General features: G+C 31.5%; 1 protein-coding gene across 1 annotated transcript in view; it reads left to right on the top strand.

The window, feature by feature from the left end:
* The window catches only part of Mct1 (Monocarboxylate transporter 1), a 64255-nt gene that overhangs the window by 34740 nt on the left and 8245 nt on the right, over positions 1–21270 (top strand). Inside the window, exon 2 of the mRNA XM_088229821.1 lies at positions 14011–14130. Coding sequence (XP_088085947.1) covers positions 14011–14130 — 120 coding nt within the window. The remainder of the gene's footprint in view (positions 1–14010; positions 14131–21270) is intronic.

Below are 21270 nucleotides of genomic sequence, written 5' to 3' on the forward strand. Positions count from 1 at the left end.
AGTTTTGGGTTTTAGGATCTAGCAGGATAATCGACTGTGGTCTTTTTAAGGTACTTCTCTGCATTTGATTATGGTACAGAGGAAACCACGGAAAATAATTTCAGGAAAAAGCGGACTATTGGCCGACATCAACAAACTTTCTTTTCCATTTTTAGAGTGTTTGGCATTTATCGTATTTTTTTATATTTATTTCCATAATTACCATCACTATTTTTACCATAAATATATGATATAACCTCATGACTTAAACTCACGGTGGCCTTCTCCGTTGCAATGAATTTTAATCTTTATTTTTCCCTGGGGAGTGAAATATAATCTATTTTAGGAGCATTTTAACATACTCAAAATATTCTTGGTAAATTTTTTGTTGAAATAAAAATTTCAATTTAATTCCTGAATTCGATAGGTCAATATCACAAACATGAATTGAACTTCAGATGGAATTGATTTTATAACAAGAGTTTTCAATTAACCCGATTCCATCACTCAATATTGTGAAATGGTAGGGGAAATATTCAATTATATTTCTCACAAGTTTTGCCAAACGCGAGTTAAAATAAAAAAATTAATATTAGTATTTACTTATGAAAGGGATTCTAGAAAATTGTTAAAGCTTGCGAAAAATCCCCTTTAATGAAATTTAAGTCAGTATTTATTTAGTGTATAACCATTTATCGACTTTTCTACGTCTATCGGTTTCGAAACGTACCCGTCTCTTTGTCTGAAAAATAATTAAACCAACATAAAAGTCCAAATAATACTTATGATAAATGATTTTTCTTACATATAAAAAAATATAGACTTAAAAGTAAATAATAAAGAAATGTATTACATTAGGTGGGCTTTGAAAAAGAATGTCGCTTTAATCAAAAATACAATAACCTTATATAGCCCATTGTACAATTTTATATTGTATAAGTCACCTTATGCCTGGTAAATATTATACACTCCTTTCTTCTTCCCCTCCCTTTTCCCAACTATTATTTCCACAAGATAAAACATTTTTTTTACTGTAATTAAACACGTTTATGTTAGCTTTTTAGTAAATTTTTGTGCAGCTGCCCGTACAATGGTGAAGGTGTATAGGAGGATTTGCATGTTAGTGTAATAAGGAAGTTCTGGGGTACGGGAAATCGAATACAATAAATGTTTTCTTATATGCGGTAAAAATTAGAGCATTTAATTGTATTGACCGACCGAAGTTTCGGTTTCGGCCAATAAAACGAGTTTCGGTTACGGTTTTAGCCAATGATTGTCGGAAACTTCGGCTCAGCCGAAGCCTGCGGTTGGGATGTGTCGGATTACGTTCGGCTGCACTCGGGCGCATCTTATGGCTCGTGAATCTAGTGAGTTCTAAGATCTTTTATATTTCCAATTTTGTAATTCTGTAAGTTAATAAGTTAAAGTTTCTATAGCGTACATTGAAGAACTGTTACATATTAGTTACATGTATAACGAATCGAAAAGCGCTAAAAATAAACAAATTTACTTATTTATTCATTCGATGTGTATCAGTTAAATTTTTAAATAAAATGCTTTTTTTTCAGAATGCGGTTTTGAAATTTAACATACTTAAAAAAAAAATACAATTTATATCATTTCGTCATTTGAATTTTAACAAAAAGGTTTCAAACTTTTTACTAAGCTCTTTATTGTACCATTTTTAAAACAATTTACAAGTTGTAAACAATAATTTTTTTCATACTTACGCACCCACACACACGCACCCTCTCCCTCATTCATTTCCACACGCACATGTATCCTCTCCCTCATACATTCACGCATAAACACATTCACATACACATAAATACAAATGTCACAGAAATACAATTACTAAACTTCTTTTCTAATATATTATGTGTCATTATATTTACAGTGGATTTTTTAAAGATTTTTCTAATTATTTTGTTTATGTAATAGCTGTAAAAATCCCAAATAAAATAAAATAAAATAAATTAAATTTATGTCATTTATTTTATTGTTTATTTTAAGGACCTCTTAAAATAAAATAATGAAAATGCCTAATTTTTGGCGCTTTGGAGTGAGTTTAAACATTGAATAAGTTTCAGTTGAAATTCTTGTTTCAGTCGGTCACTATTTTATTGTACGGCGAAGTTTTACGAAAATGTGTGAACAAATTAACTGCTTTGAAGGACGTCACAAGTTCTAGTCAATGAAACAATTAATTATAGCATCGACATGAGGTGTGATTGATTTCTGGTTTCCGAGAGACCATTTTTTTCAACGTTTAGTCTATTTCGACAGCTACAAGCATCGGCAACTTACCGATGCCGATGAGAACTAGTGACGTCGAGTAATTTCAAAATTAGAAATCTTAAAAAAATCAAAACGATGAGAATACAATGCATAAAAATACATATTTTTTCATTTTGTCTGAGTTTGATAGTCTATCAACAAGTTGAAAAAGCCACTGAACTTCTTCATCAGTGTCCTGGCGAAGAACCCGTTAGTATTTGCCAAACCTTAAAACATACGGTTGAAATACATAGAAAAGTCGGTAAGTGGTCATATACAAATATTTACTAACTTTTATCGAAACCTTTGACCGCAAAGTTAATGCTTTAAATAATAATAATATCTTCTTTTGATTTCGTACTATTAATCAGAATAACAATAAATTAAAAATAAATCGGTGACACAGTAGGATATTGATATCTTAAGATATATCGTGCGATAATTACTTCAACTAGGTAGTGTCAGACAGAAACAAGATTTTCAGCCAAAACCGAAACTGAATTTCGGCTTATGTTATAATTTCATCAGAAACCGAAAACAAAAATTATTTAAATTAGTGAAAAGTTATTTAAAAACACCCAAAATCAGGCGTTTTTATTCTTAAATCATACGAGTTTATTAAAATAAGTGTTAAATAAAATACACAATTAAATGAAAGGCATACATTTAATGGATATTAGTTATGTCATACATATAACTTATTTAAAACATTTAAGTTTGTAAGTGAAAATTCTTGATTGAAATTCATTGTATTTTATTATATAAATAAAAAACGAGTGATACTTTAAACAAATTTGAACAAATTTGTGGATTAAAGTATCACTCGTCTTTTGTTTACATGATAAATGTAACTTTTTTGTAAAAGAACTTTAACTTATTCAATAAAAAGGAATTACTAAAATATAAATACGAAATATTTTGAACCAACTAACAATAGTCAACAAATCAAAAAATACATGTAGTTTTTATTTTTTTATGTAAGACAATAGCAATATTGTAACTAGTTATTTGAATGGACAACAATCCAATATCTCAATTTTTTCTCATTACATTGAAAGCCATCCCCGAATTCGTTTTTAAGAATAAATGTCTTTCTTTGGATCCACTCATTTTTTTTAGAATTTCGTATTTATTATATTTCTTCCTCTTCTAACCAAATTCAGTTACATAAAACGTGAACAAATATTTGTATTCACAACTTTTAATGTCCCTTTCACTGTCGCTCTAAACCCCCCCTCCCCCCCTCATCGCCTACAAAGTTGGGACAACGGGAAGTATAAATAAATCAATTAAAAAAACCATCATCCAGTTCAAGCCCTTTGAAGTCGACAGTGATAGGAAACGTCAGTAACTACTCTTTGGAGCACCAGAACGCCCCCAGGTGACCCTCAAGGCCGGTCACCGGCGGCGCACCCAAAAGCAGCAGACTTACCCAAAGACTACTGGTTGCAAACCAACTTTTGCCACCATTCATACCTACTCAATCTGTAATTAATTACCCGAGTACAGCTGAATGTAATCCGACACTTCCCGATTGCAGGTTTTAGCTGAAACGAAGTTTCGGTCAATTTTTGTCCGAAACCGAAACCGCAGCTGAAACGAATTTTATTGGTTAAAACTGGCCGGAACCGAAACTGAAACTTCGGTGTAACACTACAACTAGGTAATTTCAAGATCAGCATTTTTGAGATAACCACTAACAACACATATTTTTATCCTCTTTCACGAATGCTACAAAAGTCGTGATACATTAAAATCATATTATGATTTCCTTAAAACATTCAAGTTTACTAGTGAAAGTTCATGAAAGTATATGGATTTTTTTTTTTTTCAATCCATTTGAAATCCACAAATTTGGAATAATGGTTATTATGGTTGGATCATTCGTCTTTTATTTCCATAACAAAATATTTTTTGACTTCCTACAAATTTAAGAAAATTTTGATAAAATGTTTATTTTATTATTTAATTGAGTCATGAAAACCTGTAAACAGGTGGAATCGTAGTTTATTTTGACATTTCAGCCACAAAATATCCATTATGCTTGTCGTGACATAAATAACACCAAAAAATGATTGACGTGACATTGAAAGTTTGCCAACTAGACTAATCTGTACCTTGGAGGATAAAACACGGAGTCCACTTTTTGCCGTTTTAAAGTTAAAAATGCAGAAATTATTGCAATAAGAAATTTGCAACTTTTTTATTTTAGGATGTTTTTATTTAGAGTCTTTTTATTTGAGAGTTTTGTGTGTTTTTATTATGTTTTAAATGCATTTGATTTAATTTATTTATTTATTAACGGACCTTGTCCATTTATACAATTCATAGGGTTTTAATATTACAAAAAAATAATAGTTAAAAACGTTTTTTAAAAAAAAGAAGAAGCATTGACAAACATAAGGTGCATCAAGACAAGATCTGGGCTACTTGTCCCAGTAATAATGGAACATAGATTATACCATTTAGTATGCCGAACGTATGTTTGGAATCAATATTAGTTTATTGAATTATGTTCAATAAAGCATGTTTCAAAATTATATAAAATGTCTCCCTTGGCACGGGACACCCCAGTGAGGGGAACATTATCAATATTGTTAAAAAAGTCATACATAATTTGGAAAAGAACAAATAAATAAAAACATAGGGAATAAAATACCAAAATCCACTTTCGTTTTAAAAATGCTCTTTGAAGTCGAAATCTGACGTCCAATTTGTTTTAATGCAAAAAACCTCAGTAGTCACTATTTTAATATGCACTATTATTTTTTTTTTAAACATATATTTTACATTAAAAGTTCTTTACAGTTTCGACTTATCTCATTTGGTTCAAAAGTTGTCATGTTTTGGAAATCGCACAATCACAAAATCTTGTTTCTGAACATTTAATGTAACTTCCGTAGTTTATCCTTTAAGGTACAGCTATTCCCTAGGCGTTCCTAATAATCTTCAGGTGGTTCTAACTTTTCAGCAACGAAACATTTTTAGTATATACACGGAGAGATTTTATAATTACTTGTTCAATGTATAAACCACTCATGTTTTTGCTGGAAATTACGGTCTAGTCTAGATTACTAAAATTTACTGTCGGCACATATTTTTTTCTCGTTTGATTTGTACATATTTCCTTTATACTTCCCAGTTTAAGTTTTCTTATTACTTACATAAACTAGTTGTCATATTTTTACTCATTATACTTAATCTATTTATCAACAGTATTTTGAAATATATACAAATCTTTGTAGACCAGTAGATAGATACTGGATTCTAATCCCTGAGCAGTTAAATTTTTCTCATGTGAATTGTCAAAATTTACATGTATTTCAACAGATTTTTGAGAACGGAATACTGAAGTCTGGGCATTTGCAGGGATTGTGATTAATCGTTGACTGGTTAAAGTGGACACATTACTCACTGAGTAAAGATAAACATTTTACCTATGCTTGAACATCCGTATGTCTACAATTCTTAAATTCGCGATATAAAAGAGCTGAAACTTGTATTGATGTGGGTAAAACTGCAGAGTTATTTGATAAATTAGAATGGTGAATATTGCACAGTCTATAAAGTAGCAACATAAACCAGTCAACAACAATTCATTCATCCCCTGAATACCTTTTATAAGCTATAAAAACTTTACCTGGCAACATCTAAATTTTCTGCCTCCATCTTAGGTTGTTATAAATTATTATATCTAGGTTATATTTGATATTTGTGTCCGTTACACCTTGTAAACGAATACATTAGTTAATTATTTCACTCATACACATAAATAAATAAATGTTTTACTATCTTTTTACCCGACTCTGGCTTTGCTTGGTATCGAGTTTAAATAAATTTTCATCGCTTATAAAAAAAATATAATACCAGTTATGCATTCTTTGTTGTCTTAACCTTTTTTAAAATTTTTCAATTGAAATATTTAAAGTTAGGCGGCCTCCGTGGTGTAGTGGTCAAGACGCTTGACTCACTCACGGAAGGTTCTGGGTTCTATTCCTAGTGAGAACACATAAAAATTAAATAAAAAAATTCTCAAGCCTGAGTATTCTGTGATGTAATTCATCACTGTAATTGGGCCTCCTGGCCTGTTGTGGTGCAAAAATAAATAAATTAACTAAAATAATCTATGTTGTAAATTTTGTAAATTTTTATGTCATATCATGTCGACCTTTCTAGGTATCTAAAAAGGAATCTCAAGCATCTAACACAACACACATTGAGAGGCGGACTTATGCCTTTTCGATTTCCTTTTTTCAGGAGTTTTACCTGAGAGTAGCAATTAAAAAATATATAAAATTTAAATATTAAAAAATATATAAAATTTAAATTTAAAAAAAACACAAGTCTGGGATTATGGTTCTATTTCACACATATAACATCCGCTCGGACAAGGAAACATCTCTCTAACATTCGTCTTATTTAAATTTTATTTATTATATATACGGCATAAGCCAATTACAAAAGTTACATGAAGAAACATAAATGTAAGAAACTGAACAAAAAGAACATAAAACTATGTAACAAAGACAAACAAAGGCAAAACAATATTGGTATACAATAAATTCATAAAAACGAAAGACATAAGACTTCGAGCTAAACCATGCCAATCCAACTTCATCCCACACTGTTTAGTCACGAAGAGATCTACGAAAAGCCGGAAGATCTATCCCAAAGAATTCCAAGTCGTGTGATGACTTGACTAATCTACACATTCTGGACATTGGGGCATAAAAACAAAAGTTGCTCTTAGAAGATTTTATAAATAGCAGATTTTGACTTCTAGTGACATGGTTGGGAACATGAAAAAAAATTGATTGCAACAGAGATGGGACATCACTTATAGCAATCAGTATTTTGAAAATGCATATTAGGTCCATCTCAGTTCTACGTCTCTCCAATGAAGATAGATCAAGAGATTGCTCTATTTCAAAATAGGAATAATTACCCCTTTGCAACCCGAGCAACCATGCCACTTTTCTTAGAAAACGGTGTTGGACAGACTGAATATGGTCAATATGAGTCCTGTAGAATGGAGACCAAATAGGAGAAGCGTATTCTAGATGGGGTCGAACTAGTGAGCAATAAAGAGTTTTGATGGTATTAATATTTTTGAAGTCCGTCGTCACTCTATTGATAAAACCGAGAAGTTTGAGAGATTTGTTTAATACTGATTTGTTAATGCGGTTAACATACATGAGATATTGTTGACGGTATAAATTATTCAAATATATTTTTTTCAATATTTGTACGTGTTATGTTCACATAATATAATTGATGAACAATATATAAACGTAAGAAATTGTGAGTATTATACTTATGTTTTATGAATTGTTTGTGAACCATAAAAAAAAAAAAAATTAACCACTATACAGTATGAAATATGCTGAAGTCATATCCAAATTTCTAGTTTTAATGAAGCAACGAGGACATAATACGAGTATTTCAAAATCCACACTGATTTAATTTTAAAGGCACGCAAAGCTGAATAAAATATGAACGTTGAAACTGTTTTATGTAACTAGGATTTCTGAAAGATTTTACGAGGAAACTTTACTGTGAGTTTAAAGCCACGGCAAAATAAACACGAGTGGTGGGTATTTTACTATTTTCGGATAAAGAATTAATCTTGCCTTGACAAACAATTTTAAAATTGGACTAGTCCAACTTGGCTCTAGGGTAGCATCCAAAATCTTTTTTTTTCAATTATTTTTACAGATGCAAAAAATTACGATTGTAATGGCTCCGTGAGACCTCGTATTTTAAATAACCTGAAAACGGGATTTCTCGAAAACAGGAAAAACGGCACGTATTACGTTACCGTGTTATACTTAGCACGAATTGTTTTTAGAAACGCAATCAGAGGGCATAACATGAGACGTCAAAGTGAAGTGGCACTAACTGCGAGCCGTTTTTATGTGTTCTTTTTTAATAGTGAAAATCATGAATTAAAAATATTTTTTTAACTGACAGCTACATCATTGGAATCTGTGAATATTTAATAAAGCTTTAATGTTATTCCCGATTTGTTAAAAAGCCATATTTATTTTAAAACATACATTTTTATAATCGTTAGGTATTTTTTTCTTGGCAAGTCGGTGGTTATTTTTATTTTGTAAAAAAGTTAATCAACCTATAAAGTAAACAATGTTTTCAAAAAATATATATTACAACAGAAATGCAAAACATTTTCGAGAAGAGAAAACATAAGTCTAGGCATCTAGAGAGCTTATGCCCTGTTATTGGTTGATTTAGGTGGCCACTTTACACACTGTAACACTCACCATTTTGCCTATATTTAAACATGTGTAATTTTTAATTTTTCCATCTGCTGATGTTTGTGTAGCTGAAACCTTTAATGATGCAGGTGAGATTTATTTACATACTAGGCGACGCCTAAAATTATTTAAATGTTTTTATATTGAAAAATATTTTATTGAAATTTTAAAAAATATAAAAAAAAATCCCTTCTCCGAAATGTTCTTCATCTCGGTTGTAATATGCAATAATTTAAAATAAAGATTTAGATTACTTAAAACTCTAAGAATAAAAAAATGGAAGAATAAAAGGTTATTCCGAAATCGCGAGTGCGAACAGATGAAGATAAATAACGAATTAAGAATAAATGAATAGAAATGGGGGTGTAAAGTACAACTTCTAAATAATACATACAAATTACGGGTTAAAGTACCAGAGATTTATTTTATACCTGAAATATTTTTTTTAGTTAAATGGCACAGAGTTATTTTATTATTGTACATTCGAGTTCACACACAAATGCCTACTTATTTTAAAAATAAAAATAGTAATCGAAATTGCAATAATGTTAAGATAATATTTTTAACCAATAGCCTGATCTCTGTGTCCAAGCAGATAAGGAATATAGTGCTGACTTGATGACTGCTCTCAGGTAAAAAAACTAACGAAGGAAATCGAGTGTAGATAAGTTTTATTTTTTATTTAAGGAATAATCCGCTAAGCTTCTATTTTGTAGCTTTGTCAGCAGGTGGAAAAGAGAGGATATGGGAGGAACTGAAAGAAAATTACACCACAACACCCAGATCAGTTAAAAAAAATCTGTCTTATATTTGTTCTCGCAACTGGCAGGAATCGAACCCGCGACGTCAGTTTCACAGTCGGCATTCTAACCAACTACGCCACGGCGCTTGTCTGCATCTTTGTGTACTGGTTGACCCGTTCGCCTTCTATTCTTGAGGTCCTGGGTTCGATTCCAGGCAAGTGGATGTGAAAATATTGATTGATAAGGTTTTTTTTGAAATGCTGTTTCTCATTGTTCCTAGTCTGGCACATAGAGCATGAAACGATGATCAAACTACACTGGCTGTACCTTATGCACTACTTTGTTCAATAGTAATTTAAATAATAATAATCAATAAAACTGACTGATCATAGCCTGATACGCAGCAAGGACAAGGAAATAACTACTTAACCGATTTACTCGTACATGTTGTTTTTTGGGAAATGGCGAGCTTTGGTATGGGCATGCTTGTGATTCTTAGAATCTTCAATTGGTTAATTAGAAAAAAATTAGGACCGTTAATGTTTTATTCATCGTTCACCAGGGCTGAATTCGATGAGAATGCATATTATACTAAAAAAATCAAAAGATCTTACTTTTTATATAAAAAAAGTTTGTTTTTGAATTTTTAAAAACAACGTTCGTTTTTTATGGCTCCCGATCAGTCTCTCCCTAAATTCCTTTTAATTTGATGGATTTTTTTTTTGGACTATTGGTAATATCAACTGACATTTAATCCTTTTTTTATATCGTATTTCTACATAAAGAGCACCTCTGTTAGTAGAAGAGTAGAGTTCGACATTTATAAAAGGAATTCTATATTTGAAAAATGTTTATTTTATATTTTAGAATTCAATCATTTACAAGTACCTAGGTATCTACTTACCAATGAAAAGTTACACTATCTTTTTTACGTTTATCCGAACGGTTTTTACACGCTTTCACGGCACAAAAAGGTGTTTTGGTTTTGAAATAAATGTCAAGCTTAAGTCAAAACCCAGATGGCGGTTAAAGAACGACTAAATACGCGTTGGGCATGATGGAATGTTTGGGCATGATGGAATGTTTGGGCATGACTGAGGTTAAGGGTGCGTCTATGTGTTTTAATAGATTGATGATTATATTAAAAAACATCAATCCTGTTTTTATGTTACGTAAAATAATTATAAAGTAAAGTTTTAAAAAAAAAACTGAATAATGTTTAATCTTAAGAGAAAACTCGGTTTTACTTTTCTTCATACAAACGTATTTTCTCCCTGGATTATGGTACTAGAGCATTGATTTTTTTACACAATAAAGGTTTTTACTATTTACCATTGACGTGTTCCTGTTGCTTTGTTTTTTTTAACTAAATTCTAAATTATGGGAACTAAAATCATCCGAAAACTCTTAATTTGTCCGCTGTCTTCGGGCGCGCGTTACAAAAATATGATAAATGTTTTTGAAAAACAAAAGACGTACCAATACTGAAAACTTTCTTTTTTACTCTACTTTAGAAAAAGAACAAAATCAGTTTATTTATGAGGTGTGGAAAAGGGAACAACATAACGTTGATTGTGTCTATTTTAGTGGGGCATATGATATTATAAATATTGTTGATATGATATGATATGATGATTCATATGATATTATAAATATTGTTTATAAATCCACCTGGTATAAAATATAGAAAATGAGAACAAATGTCCAGGCGTTGCCTAGTATGTAGGTGAAATAATTCAATCAGATGAATCTCTTCGCAACAATGAAGGTTTCAGCTCTTTAACTTCACTAATATCAACGGATGGAAGAATTTAAGAAATTTGGATTTTCAAACATATCTAAAATTGGGAATGTTTTATAGTGTGTAAAGTGGCCACTCAAACAAGCTAATGACAGGTCATAAGCCTAGACTTCTATTTTACCTTCTCTAAAATGTTCTTCAAATCTGTTGTAATATGTTAAAAAAAACATTTGTAATTACTAAAATTAAATTTAAAAGAACGATTTCAAACAAAGACAGAAATTTAGTCCTGGTATAAAGTCACGTCTAGGCATAGTGGTAGAATACGGATGGGAATACCATCTTTATTCAGTATGCCTAGGCGTAACTTCATACCAAGTTTATAAGTAAAGTCCACTATTTCGTGCGACATAACCAACTTCCAGAGCCAACAATATCCTGAATTGATCGTTCTCACGATTGAAATAATTGCAACTGATTTCCGGGTAATTTAATAAGTGTTGTGGAGACTTGTTAATAATTGCAGTGTAGCCTTGTGTTCCCAAATAATTACTGTGCACATTTGCACATGTAAGAAAATTGTGAACGATTTGGCGGAGATTTGAAATATATATTTTAAATGACAGCAGATTGTGACAAGGCAATCATGCGAAACCATAACACTAATTCAGAGCTTATTATGTGTCTTATTATATGTTTACGAGTATTAAATCATTCAAAACACCCACAGAGTGTTATAATATTTACTCAGTGTTATAGAATGACGTTTCGAAATCAACGTACATATTCTGACATAATATAACATACGAGATGGTGTTATGGAAAAATCTTACACGAACCTCAAACTGAGATAATTGATGTTTAAAATCAGGCAAACTTATTTAGCTTGGCTGTTACGTTTAATACATAAAAAATACAAAAAATGTGATAATTTTTTAAAATTTATTATTTTGAAATATAAAAGTTGAACAAAAAGAGGGAAAACACATTTTTATAGAACATCTGTTACCTTTGTAATTAGAATAACGCAAAAATGTTTTAAACAATATTATTTCTTTCAAAAAAAAAATATCATTAATCCATATTTATTTTTAATTATCTAAAGTGAATATTTTATTATGATGAAAAATTTTGTGTCAAAAATAAAATAACATTTAAATAGGAGCTTCGTGTTCTAAACTAGACGTTAAAATACCTTGGGATTTACTACCAATATGAATTCCCAAATTACAAAAAGTTAATTGCTGTTTGTAATAAACAAAGCTTGTCGGCAATTTTGTCAAAGAGAGCGTGTTTTGCGGGGTTAAAACAGTTTTGCTATGTTATTATCAGGTTTGCCAAATATTAATCTAAGTTCACAACAATACGTTGTTGTAAGTTCAGTTGTGTGGTTTTTGGTTTGACACATCAATGTTACAGATAATTTATAAGTTTAAACTCATCAAACTATTTTTTCGAAGTAAGAATATCACTTTTATATTATGATTCTGACATTAACTTATTGACCTAACCGCAACTGGAAAACTTTTTATACAAACTAAGCAATTAAATATAACTGAACTCTTTCAACTAGAATCATTAAATTTTATCCATTAACTATCCGCTAATGTAATTGTAGACGAAGAACTAAAACTTGTTAAAAATTGTAGTAAACATGGACATAATAAGAGAATAACAGAAAAATATCATACACAACTCTCTAAAACAAAACAAGGACAGTCGAGACTAATAAACCAGGGACTGAAATTATACAATAAACAACCAAACAAAACTAAACAAAAGACTCAGACGAATTTTTTCAAAGATTAAAAAAAAATATATTTTGAACAACACAGTATGAATAAAAAATGTATTTATTATTTTTATACAATGAATGTAATAATCCGTAAGGGTAAGTAAATAAATTTACAAAAAAATTAAATAAATTAGATCATCTTTGAATCATTGTTTTGATATTTACGCACATTTATATAGGTAAGATGATCGATTTTACACAAGTGGTGCAATATCAAGCTGTAAAATTAACAACAAAAAGTACAGTTGTTTTTAATTTTTTTTTTCTTTAGTTAGTTTAAATAACATAATATTTATACTATAAACATTAAATTTTTAAATTACTACTTAAAAAATTAAACTATTCAATTAATTTATAATCCCTTCGCTTTCAGAAATTTCAACGAACATTTTCATTCTTTTATACATTGAAGAATTTTGAAATGATATATTTTTACAATATGGGAGTCTTTTTTTTATTTAATTTTAATAAATACACGTATATTTCTACTAAAAATTACAATATTTGTTTATGGGAGTTTCTCTTTTACCGTTTTGAAGTTAAAAATTAAGAAATGATCGCAATAAGCTGTTTTATACCGAAGTCCATTTTCGTCGTAAAAATGCTTTTTTAAGTTGTAACAAAATTTGAAGGCCACATTGTTTTAATGCAATTAACTTTAGTAGTCCCATACTATTTAAATATATTCTGTTTTTATTAAAATAATCATTGTATTACATTGAAGGTTTTTTATATATTGAAATTATCTCATTAAAGTTATAATGTTTTGGAAATTGCACAATCATATAATCTAGTTTTCTGAACATTTTGTTCAATGTGACTCCTGTGGTTTATCGATCGTTAAAAGTATAAAATATATTCTAACACATACAGATATTAAGGCTGTCTGGTAAAACGCACGCAAAATAAGGAAATCATACGATTTTGCCAATTTAAAACGAAGGTTTTTTTTAAATAGCGCAATAATAAAAAAATAACACCAAAATTAAAAAACCATTGCCGTATTTTCCAGTATTAACAAATAAAAAATAAATTAAATCATAAATTATTGAAAATGTATTTTTTTAAATCAAGGCGACCTCATTCTAAATGTTTGGTTAAATTAACGAATATTTTGTTAACAAATCTTTCTTATGTTCATGAAGTCCAAAATAACGAAGTTCTAGCAATAAATTTTAATATTCCCCTTTTTTGTTTCAGCTGATGGAATGACATATTCCTTTGGGATCTTTTACGTGGAGTTTCTGGAATATTTTCAAGAGGGAAAGGGAAAGACAGCGTGGATCGTTTCCATCCTAGTCGGTGTGACGTTATGTTCAGGTAATTTATCGAAGTTTTACCAACTTTATATTGAAAATAACCAAGTTAGAAAAGTTAGCACAAACCACTTTGCTTAATGTAAAAAAGAATGCCTGAAACCACAGGTTACTTGGTAATTTATAATCCCATTATCCGAAAGAAAATTCGAAGTTGTTGGAAAAAAGTCAATTAAAAAAAATATAAAACACTAATTCATTGAAATTAATTCCTAAGTGACTAATTACTTGAAAAGGTTGTTTATCAAATGATTCAACTGGTAATCACTTTTGATATTCAATTTTCGTAGAGTTCAAAAGAGTTTTGAAATATAAGCATAAATACGTTGATGGGGAAAGCGATTTTTGCCTGCGCTTTCGGGGCGCGAAATCTCGGAGGCGAAGTCATAGGGCTCCTACGATATTATTGAGTGGGTGGACTATAATTTAATGGAAATTAGTTAGTGTTCTCATGGCGAAGCCTCTAACAAGGACGGTTTACTAAAAGGGAAGCCATTTACCTGTTCCAGTCGTTTTTCGTTTCTGCAGCCGTTGAGTCCAGACACTTGGCACTATGGATGCGCCACCAAATTTGCGTAACGCAGAAGGCCTTCTGCAGCGAGCTTCTGGCACTACACTGGCGTGATTGGATGGACAATAAATATAAAACGGCGCGGCGATTAACGCGAAATAATCACGTGGACGCTCACAAGGTCCGGTTATTGCGGGTTATGAAGGAATACTGAGTTAGAGTAAGCAAAGGTTATAGGTAGATTAGATTCTGAAATTGTGACAATAATCGACACTACAACGTTAATGTAAAAATATGTATTTAATTAATGCAAAAATTGTATTTGGTAGTAATATTGTATTTTTATTTGTTATCTAGATAATTTTATTTTTTTTAAATAACAAAGAACAAGTTTCTTATTTAAAGCATTAACTTTGTGGTCAAACATTTTACTAAATGTTATTAAGTATTTGTTTATAACCACATACCGACTTTTCTATGTCTACCAGCTTAGAGTCCGTCTCTTCATCAGGACACCAATTAAACCAACATGCAAACCAACATGCAAAACCCACCATCCACCTTCACCATAGTTGTTGCACAAATAAAACCAACACGACATGCATTTTAAAAAGCACATGCACTGATTAGGACAAACATGAACTGATTAAATTTTACAAAATATTATATTTTGTTTGAAAAAAATAGTTGAAAAAAGGTAGAATCGATGGAGGAAGGGGGTGAGCTTTATAGGTTTAGTGTGACCATTACACTGGAACATCGTTTTAAGGGTTGTTTGATTATTGATCAAAGAAAAATAATATTTTAAAGCTTTCTTAATGTGAAATATTTCCATTATATTTACTTTTAACCCTGTATTATTTGTATGTAAGATTTCAACTCCTGTATTTTTATTAAAATCGTGATTTAAATTCATCAGGTAATTTGCGAATTGAGAGAAATTATTATTGTGAAGACACCTCATATGTTATTTAACACGAATATCAAGTTTCTTCATTACCTCTACATGAGAGAGTACGGATACTACCTATTGCAGTACTCATCATCGTTCCTTTTAGGTATGCTTGGTATCAAAAGTTTGCGGGCCAGAACGAGCATTGCCTAGCTAATGATGGTCTTTAAACTTCTGAATGGGTCAATTTATAATCCCAACATTTTGGAGCGCATAAACTTATATTTACCGAGCAATATCTAAGAGTTAAGCAACACAGACCATTTGTTCTTCCTGATTGCAGGACAAATTTAGCGTTTATATTAGAATGTTTGTTGAACAGCCTACCGAGAGAGGTGGATCTTTTCCATGCACATTAAATTGGCAGTAGTGCGGTATTGTACATTGAAATAAATTAGTAAATATATGCGCCACCATACACAATATTTAATAGTTTCAAATAGTATATAGTGTAAGTTCTTCTGTACTTTAGGAAGTGTTTTTTACATGGAATACTCAACAAAATATTGGTTAAGTATTTAAAAATGTTAATGTAAAACCTTAATTCTTGTATTTAAAGTTAGTAATTAAATGAAACGGTTTCAACCAAAAAAATAATGTAATTTTTTTTTTTAAGCAATCCATTCCAAGAAGGACGTTACTCTAAATTAATTACTACTGTTTTCTTTAAATTCATTTTCATGGAAGATGTTTTTTAAAGTTTATGAAATTTTCCTATTATTGTGAGATCGTTTTAAATTAAATTAAAGTGGGGAAAAAAATCAAATCGTTTGTTGTTTATTAACATTTTTTTTTACCTTGAATGCTATTATTTAAAAGATCATAATAGTGGAATGTATAAACACTAGTGTAGAACGTTTCAAAAATATTTTTCTTAACTATTATAAGTTATTTTAACTTTTTTTCATTTCACATTATTTATTTAGACAGTTGACTGCTTAGTCAACCGGTTTGTATTAGCCAACCCCAATCTTCAGGTCTCATCTTCACCGTCAAAACCTAATCAGCACACGATAGTGCATAAGCCTCTGCATTGACAAAATGGAGTGTAACTTGATTATCTATTACAGAGGATGGTAAAGTGATCAATATTACGCTTCAGGTTTCAGTCTAAGGAAAATTAAATACTTAATCGTAAAACCACATTTAAAACCAATATTTCAGGCTGACCTTCCCAGGAATCGAACACGGGACCTCGAGCATGGTAGGCGAATGCGCTAACCACTACAGTACATTTCTCCATTTGATCGAAAAAAACTCGTCTAAGATTCTGATAACATTACATAAATAATTGTTAACAAATTACAACAGGGATGGAGAATACCTTAAATAAGGGAATATGGAAGTCTAGGCATTTACAGGGCTGAAACCAACTAGTCCAAGAAGAAGTTTAAAAATTGAAAAAATATTTTCAGGCGTTGCCTAGTATGTGAAATAATTCAGTCAGATGAATCTCTTCACAACAATAAACGTTTCAGCTCTTTAACTTCACTAAAATTAACAAACGGAAGAATTGAAGAATTTGGATGTTCAAACATAGGCAAAATGGTGAATGTTACACAGTGTGTAAAGTGGCTACTTAAACCAGCCAATATATATATATATATATATATATAGTTGGATAATTTATATAGCGCCATTTTTGTGAAAATCACCTCAAGGGCGCTGTACAATTAATAAATATCCCAGTACGTCTTGCAGCTACAGACCGCATGGACGGTTGGGATTCTAGTTCCTCGTTTTCAATTAAGATCAATAAAAAAATATAACAGATAGGAGCTAGATTACAGGACGTCTTGCAGCTACAGAGCGCATAGACAGTTAGAAATTTAGCCCCCATTTACACATTTTAAAAATTGACAAATAAATTGAGTGTATTAATGATACTAAAAAAAAATAAAATAATATGAATAATAAAAAGGAGTAAGATTACAACACGTCTTGCAGCTACTAAGCGCATAGACGATTGGAATTCTAGACCCCATTTATAAAATTTAGGTATTTTTAAGTTGGTATATGAAAGCTAGATAACCAATCATCGTGCAGCTACAAAGCGCATGGACGAGTGGAATTCTAGCAAAGTTAGAATGATATCAATAAATTTATAAAAAATAAAGCATAGTAGTAAGTTTGTCAAGTGTTCATGCCAAGAACTAAGCAATAAAAAACTAAATAAATAAAGCACTGTATCAACTCCATGACAGGTCATAAGCCCTGTAAATGCCTAGTCTTCCATATTCCCTTATTTAAGGTATTCTCCATCCCTGTTGTAATTTGTTAATCTTAATGACTCCCAAAGGGGTTAAATCCAGTCTTTTGTCTACGATCATTTGGACAAACTCAAATATTGTTAAAAATAACTGTATTTCTAATCCGCTCGAACACAAATCATCTTTAGGTCTGGATTGAAAAAATCGCTAGAAAACCTTTTAAGTTCTGGGCTATTATAGGAAACATGCTAATAAAATCATTGTTTTTTTATTTTGTAAGCAATTTTTTTATGCATGAATCAAACGGTCAATGGTTTAAGCTAAGTTATTTTAAAACAGGTTTCATTTGCGTCAAATACCTTAATAAATTGACTATATATTATCATCAAATGTAATTAAATACATAATGAATATTTATAACTAAGCTACTTATTCAAATTTTCTAATTAACCGAAACATGACTGATATTTGAGTACTTAATAATCCTCCTGATTAACAGCGCAAAGCCTAAATTATTACTCTTACAATTACTCCAAATCATTAAACCTAAGTTCTATATAATGACTTCGTAAAAGGGCTTGAAACAATGTAGTTACTTTAAAGATACTAGAAATAGAGATAATATTTAATTAATAAATACAGTTGGTATAAAAAACATGTATTTGTTTGAAAAATTAGTGTGGTTGAGTTCGACAATATCAGTTTTATGTGGTGTTAAAAAAGGCTGGATGATTAGTCCCGCGCTTTCGAGGCCTGGGCTGCAAGGGCCCTTAGGGTCGGCTCGACCCAGTTTTTTGGTCGAGGTTTTCCTTCCCTTAGCCAAGTGGAGATTGGTTTTGAGGCGCCGAAGACTCGCCTTCACCCTTTGCCGTTTGCTACAGTTAATGCTGCATTGCCCGGTGGCCGCCACGAGGAGGTCGACTTGCAGGATGGAGTATTTGTGCAGTATTTAATAGATACACCTTATTGGCGTCGGTGTATCCGCTACTACCTAGCATGCCGTTGACCACCAATGCCAGTTCTCCTATATGGGTGCGAATCTTGGCACCTTACCAAAGCTCAAAACACCAAATTTCTGAGTTTTGAGAGTAAGTGCTTGAGAAGAATATTAGGCATAAGGTGTTTCGATTTTACAACTAACATTGAAGTCCGAGAACGGACGCAGCAGCCTCCTACAACGAGCGTCTTGAGGATGCGGTGGTGGACCTGGCTTGGACACGTGCTGCGCATGCCTCAGGAGAACCTAAACCCACGTTGCCTTTTTTTTAAGCCTGCGGGATCACGCCGTCCTGGAAGGACGTCAATGACGATCTTTAGACTTTATTCGGCGGAATTTAGGGACGCTGGATTGACAGGGGAAGAAGTGAGAGTGTTGGCTGGCGATAGGGTCTCCTGGAGGCAACTGGTGATGTCCACATGCCCCACTTAGGAGCGGATGTGGAAAAGAAGAAGTATTTCATAGACCTTTATTACTTCAAAAATGTAAAAAAAAGTGACATTTCCCTATTAGTTGGAGAAAGCCATACTTCTCATTACCAAATATGTAAAGTGTGTGGCTTTTATTATTTTGGTAGAAACTCCCTCTTTTTATGCATGATGCTTAAAACTACTTCGTTGGAGATTCGGTCAGCCCATGAGATTCGCAGCATTATTCTGCACAACCATAGTTCGTTGCCCTCAATTTCGTTTATCCTTGAAACTTTGTGAGTCTTCCTTCCTCCACTCCATACAGTAGCACCGGCAAAACGTAGGCTTTGATTGCTCTCTGTCTTGTTCTAAGACTCAGATCTTATATTATTTAAGGGTATTTATAACATTTGCTTATTTAGATGGATTTGCTTATGAATGTTGATAAATCGAAAGTGATGGTTTTCGAAAGGGATGAAAATATAACTAAATGTGAGATCAGCGTGAACGGAGATATTCTCAATCAAGTAGAAGAATTTATGTATCTGGGAAGTATGTTTACTGAGGATGGAAAGACCGAGAAAGATATTGAAAGGAGGGTGAGTGCCGGGAACAGGGTGAAAGGTGCGCTGAAATCTACTTTAACAAACAAATGTTTATCGCAGGAGGCTAAACTAGCAGTTCACAACGGAGTTCTAGTGCCAACTCTAATGTGTGGGAGCGATGTATAGAATTGAAAAAATTAAGATTACAGTGGGTTAAATGCTGTCGAAATGCGATCCCTTAGGCGAATGTGTGGAAAAAGATGTATGATCGGTGCACAAATGTCGAGACCCGTAAACTGTGTAAGGCTGAGATATGCATTATCGACAGAATCAAGAAAGGGGTGCTGCGTTGGTTTGGACATGTAGAGCGAATGGACAACGAAAGAACGGCTAAAAGGATCTACGATGCGAATGTTGATGGATGTAGAAAACGAGGAAGGTCGAGAAAGTCAAGTCCATCAAATACTTGAAGATGGACATGTCAAAAGTATGAATAATCGTCGTGAGTGCATGAGAAGATGTATGAATGTAGATGAAGCGAGGTCTGTATGTCAAGATAGGGTGATACGGCGTTCTATCCTCTCTGCCTATCCCTACGGGGAAACGGCGTGATGGTTTGTTTGTTTTGTTTGTTTGTATTTTTAATTTTTATAGTAAGTGCATTTGATTCTCAATTTCGCTTTAAATTTATTTATTTCGTATTTATGCAATTAAATTAAATAAATAAATCCAGTATGTTCAAATTCTACGGTTCGATTCCCAGCTAGATCAAAATTAAAATATTTGTTGACTGATATCATAACTAATATAGACAGATGCCACCATTTTAAAGCAATAATTCACAGACAGTATATATCTACATGTGACGCCGTATTAAATAGACTCCGGGAACTCGGCAATAGTTATTCCCACGTATCGGATATATTTAGTGCATTGTTCTTGTAGAACAAACCTATTGAACTTTTTCAAAGATGGTGAATGGTAATTTAACCTCTAGTATAATTATTACACTTATGAAACTATGCTTTATGATTTTCTTGTTATATTAATCCTTCAAAATATTTTATCATTTAATTTGTTTTTTACATTTTCTTAAAAATTGTTTTAAACTTCTACTGAATGTTCTAAATCATATTTTTTGTAAAAGCCATTTTTGCCGTATATGTTAGTAAAATAAATTTATATTAAAGATAGCTTGTTTTAAAAGGAATAAGGAAATGTTGGTATTTACGAAGCAAGTAGTCAACAAGAGTAAAGGGGAATATATAAGGTTTTTTTTTTTTCTTTATTATGGCTTTTACCATTCTTGGTAATACTAGCCAGAAACAAATATGTAAGGTATATAAATTTGTAATGTAAGGTTTACTTAAGTTTTAAATTTGGCGGGAAGCATTAGAGAAAGGAATTTATCTGATCGATGTGTTATTTCTATACAAAAACTTGGAATTTAAAGAATTCGAATGTCAATTTTACTAGACATTTATGTGCGGTAACGTGCGATACACTAAACATTACACAT

The sequence above is a fragment of the Micrasema longulum genome, unplaced genomic scaffold (genome assembly GCF_059751315.1).
Source record: "Micrasema longulum isolate JH-2025_06_02 unplaced genomic scaffold, ASM5975131v1 h1tg000056l, whole genome shotgun sequence".
NCBI classification, from domain to species: domain Eukaryota; kingdom Metazoa; phylum Arthropoda; class Insecta; order Trichoptera; family Brachycentridae; genus Micrasema; species Micrasema longulum.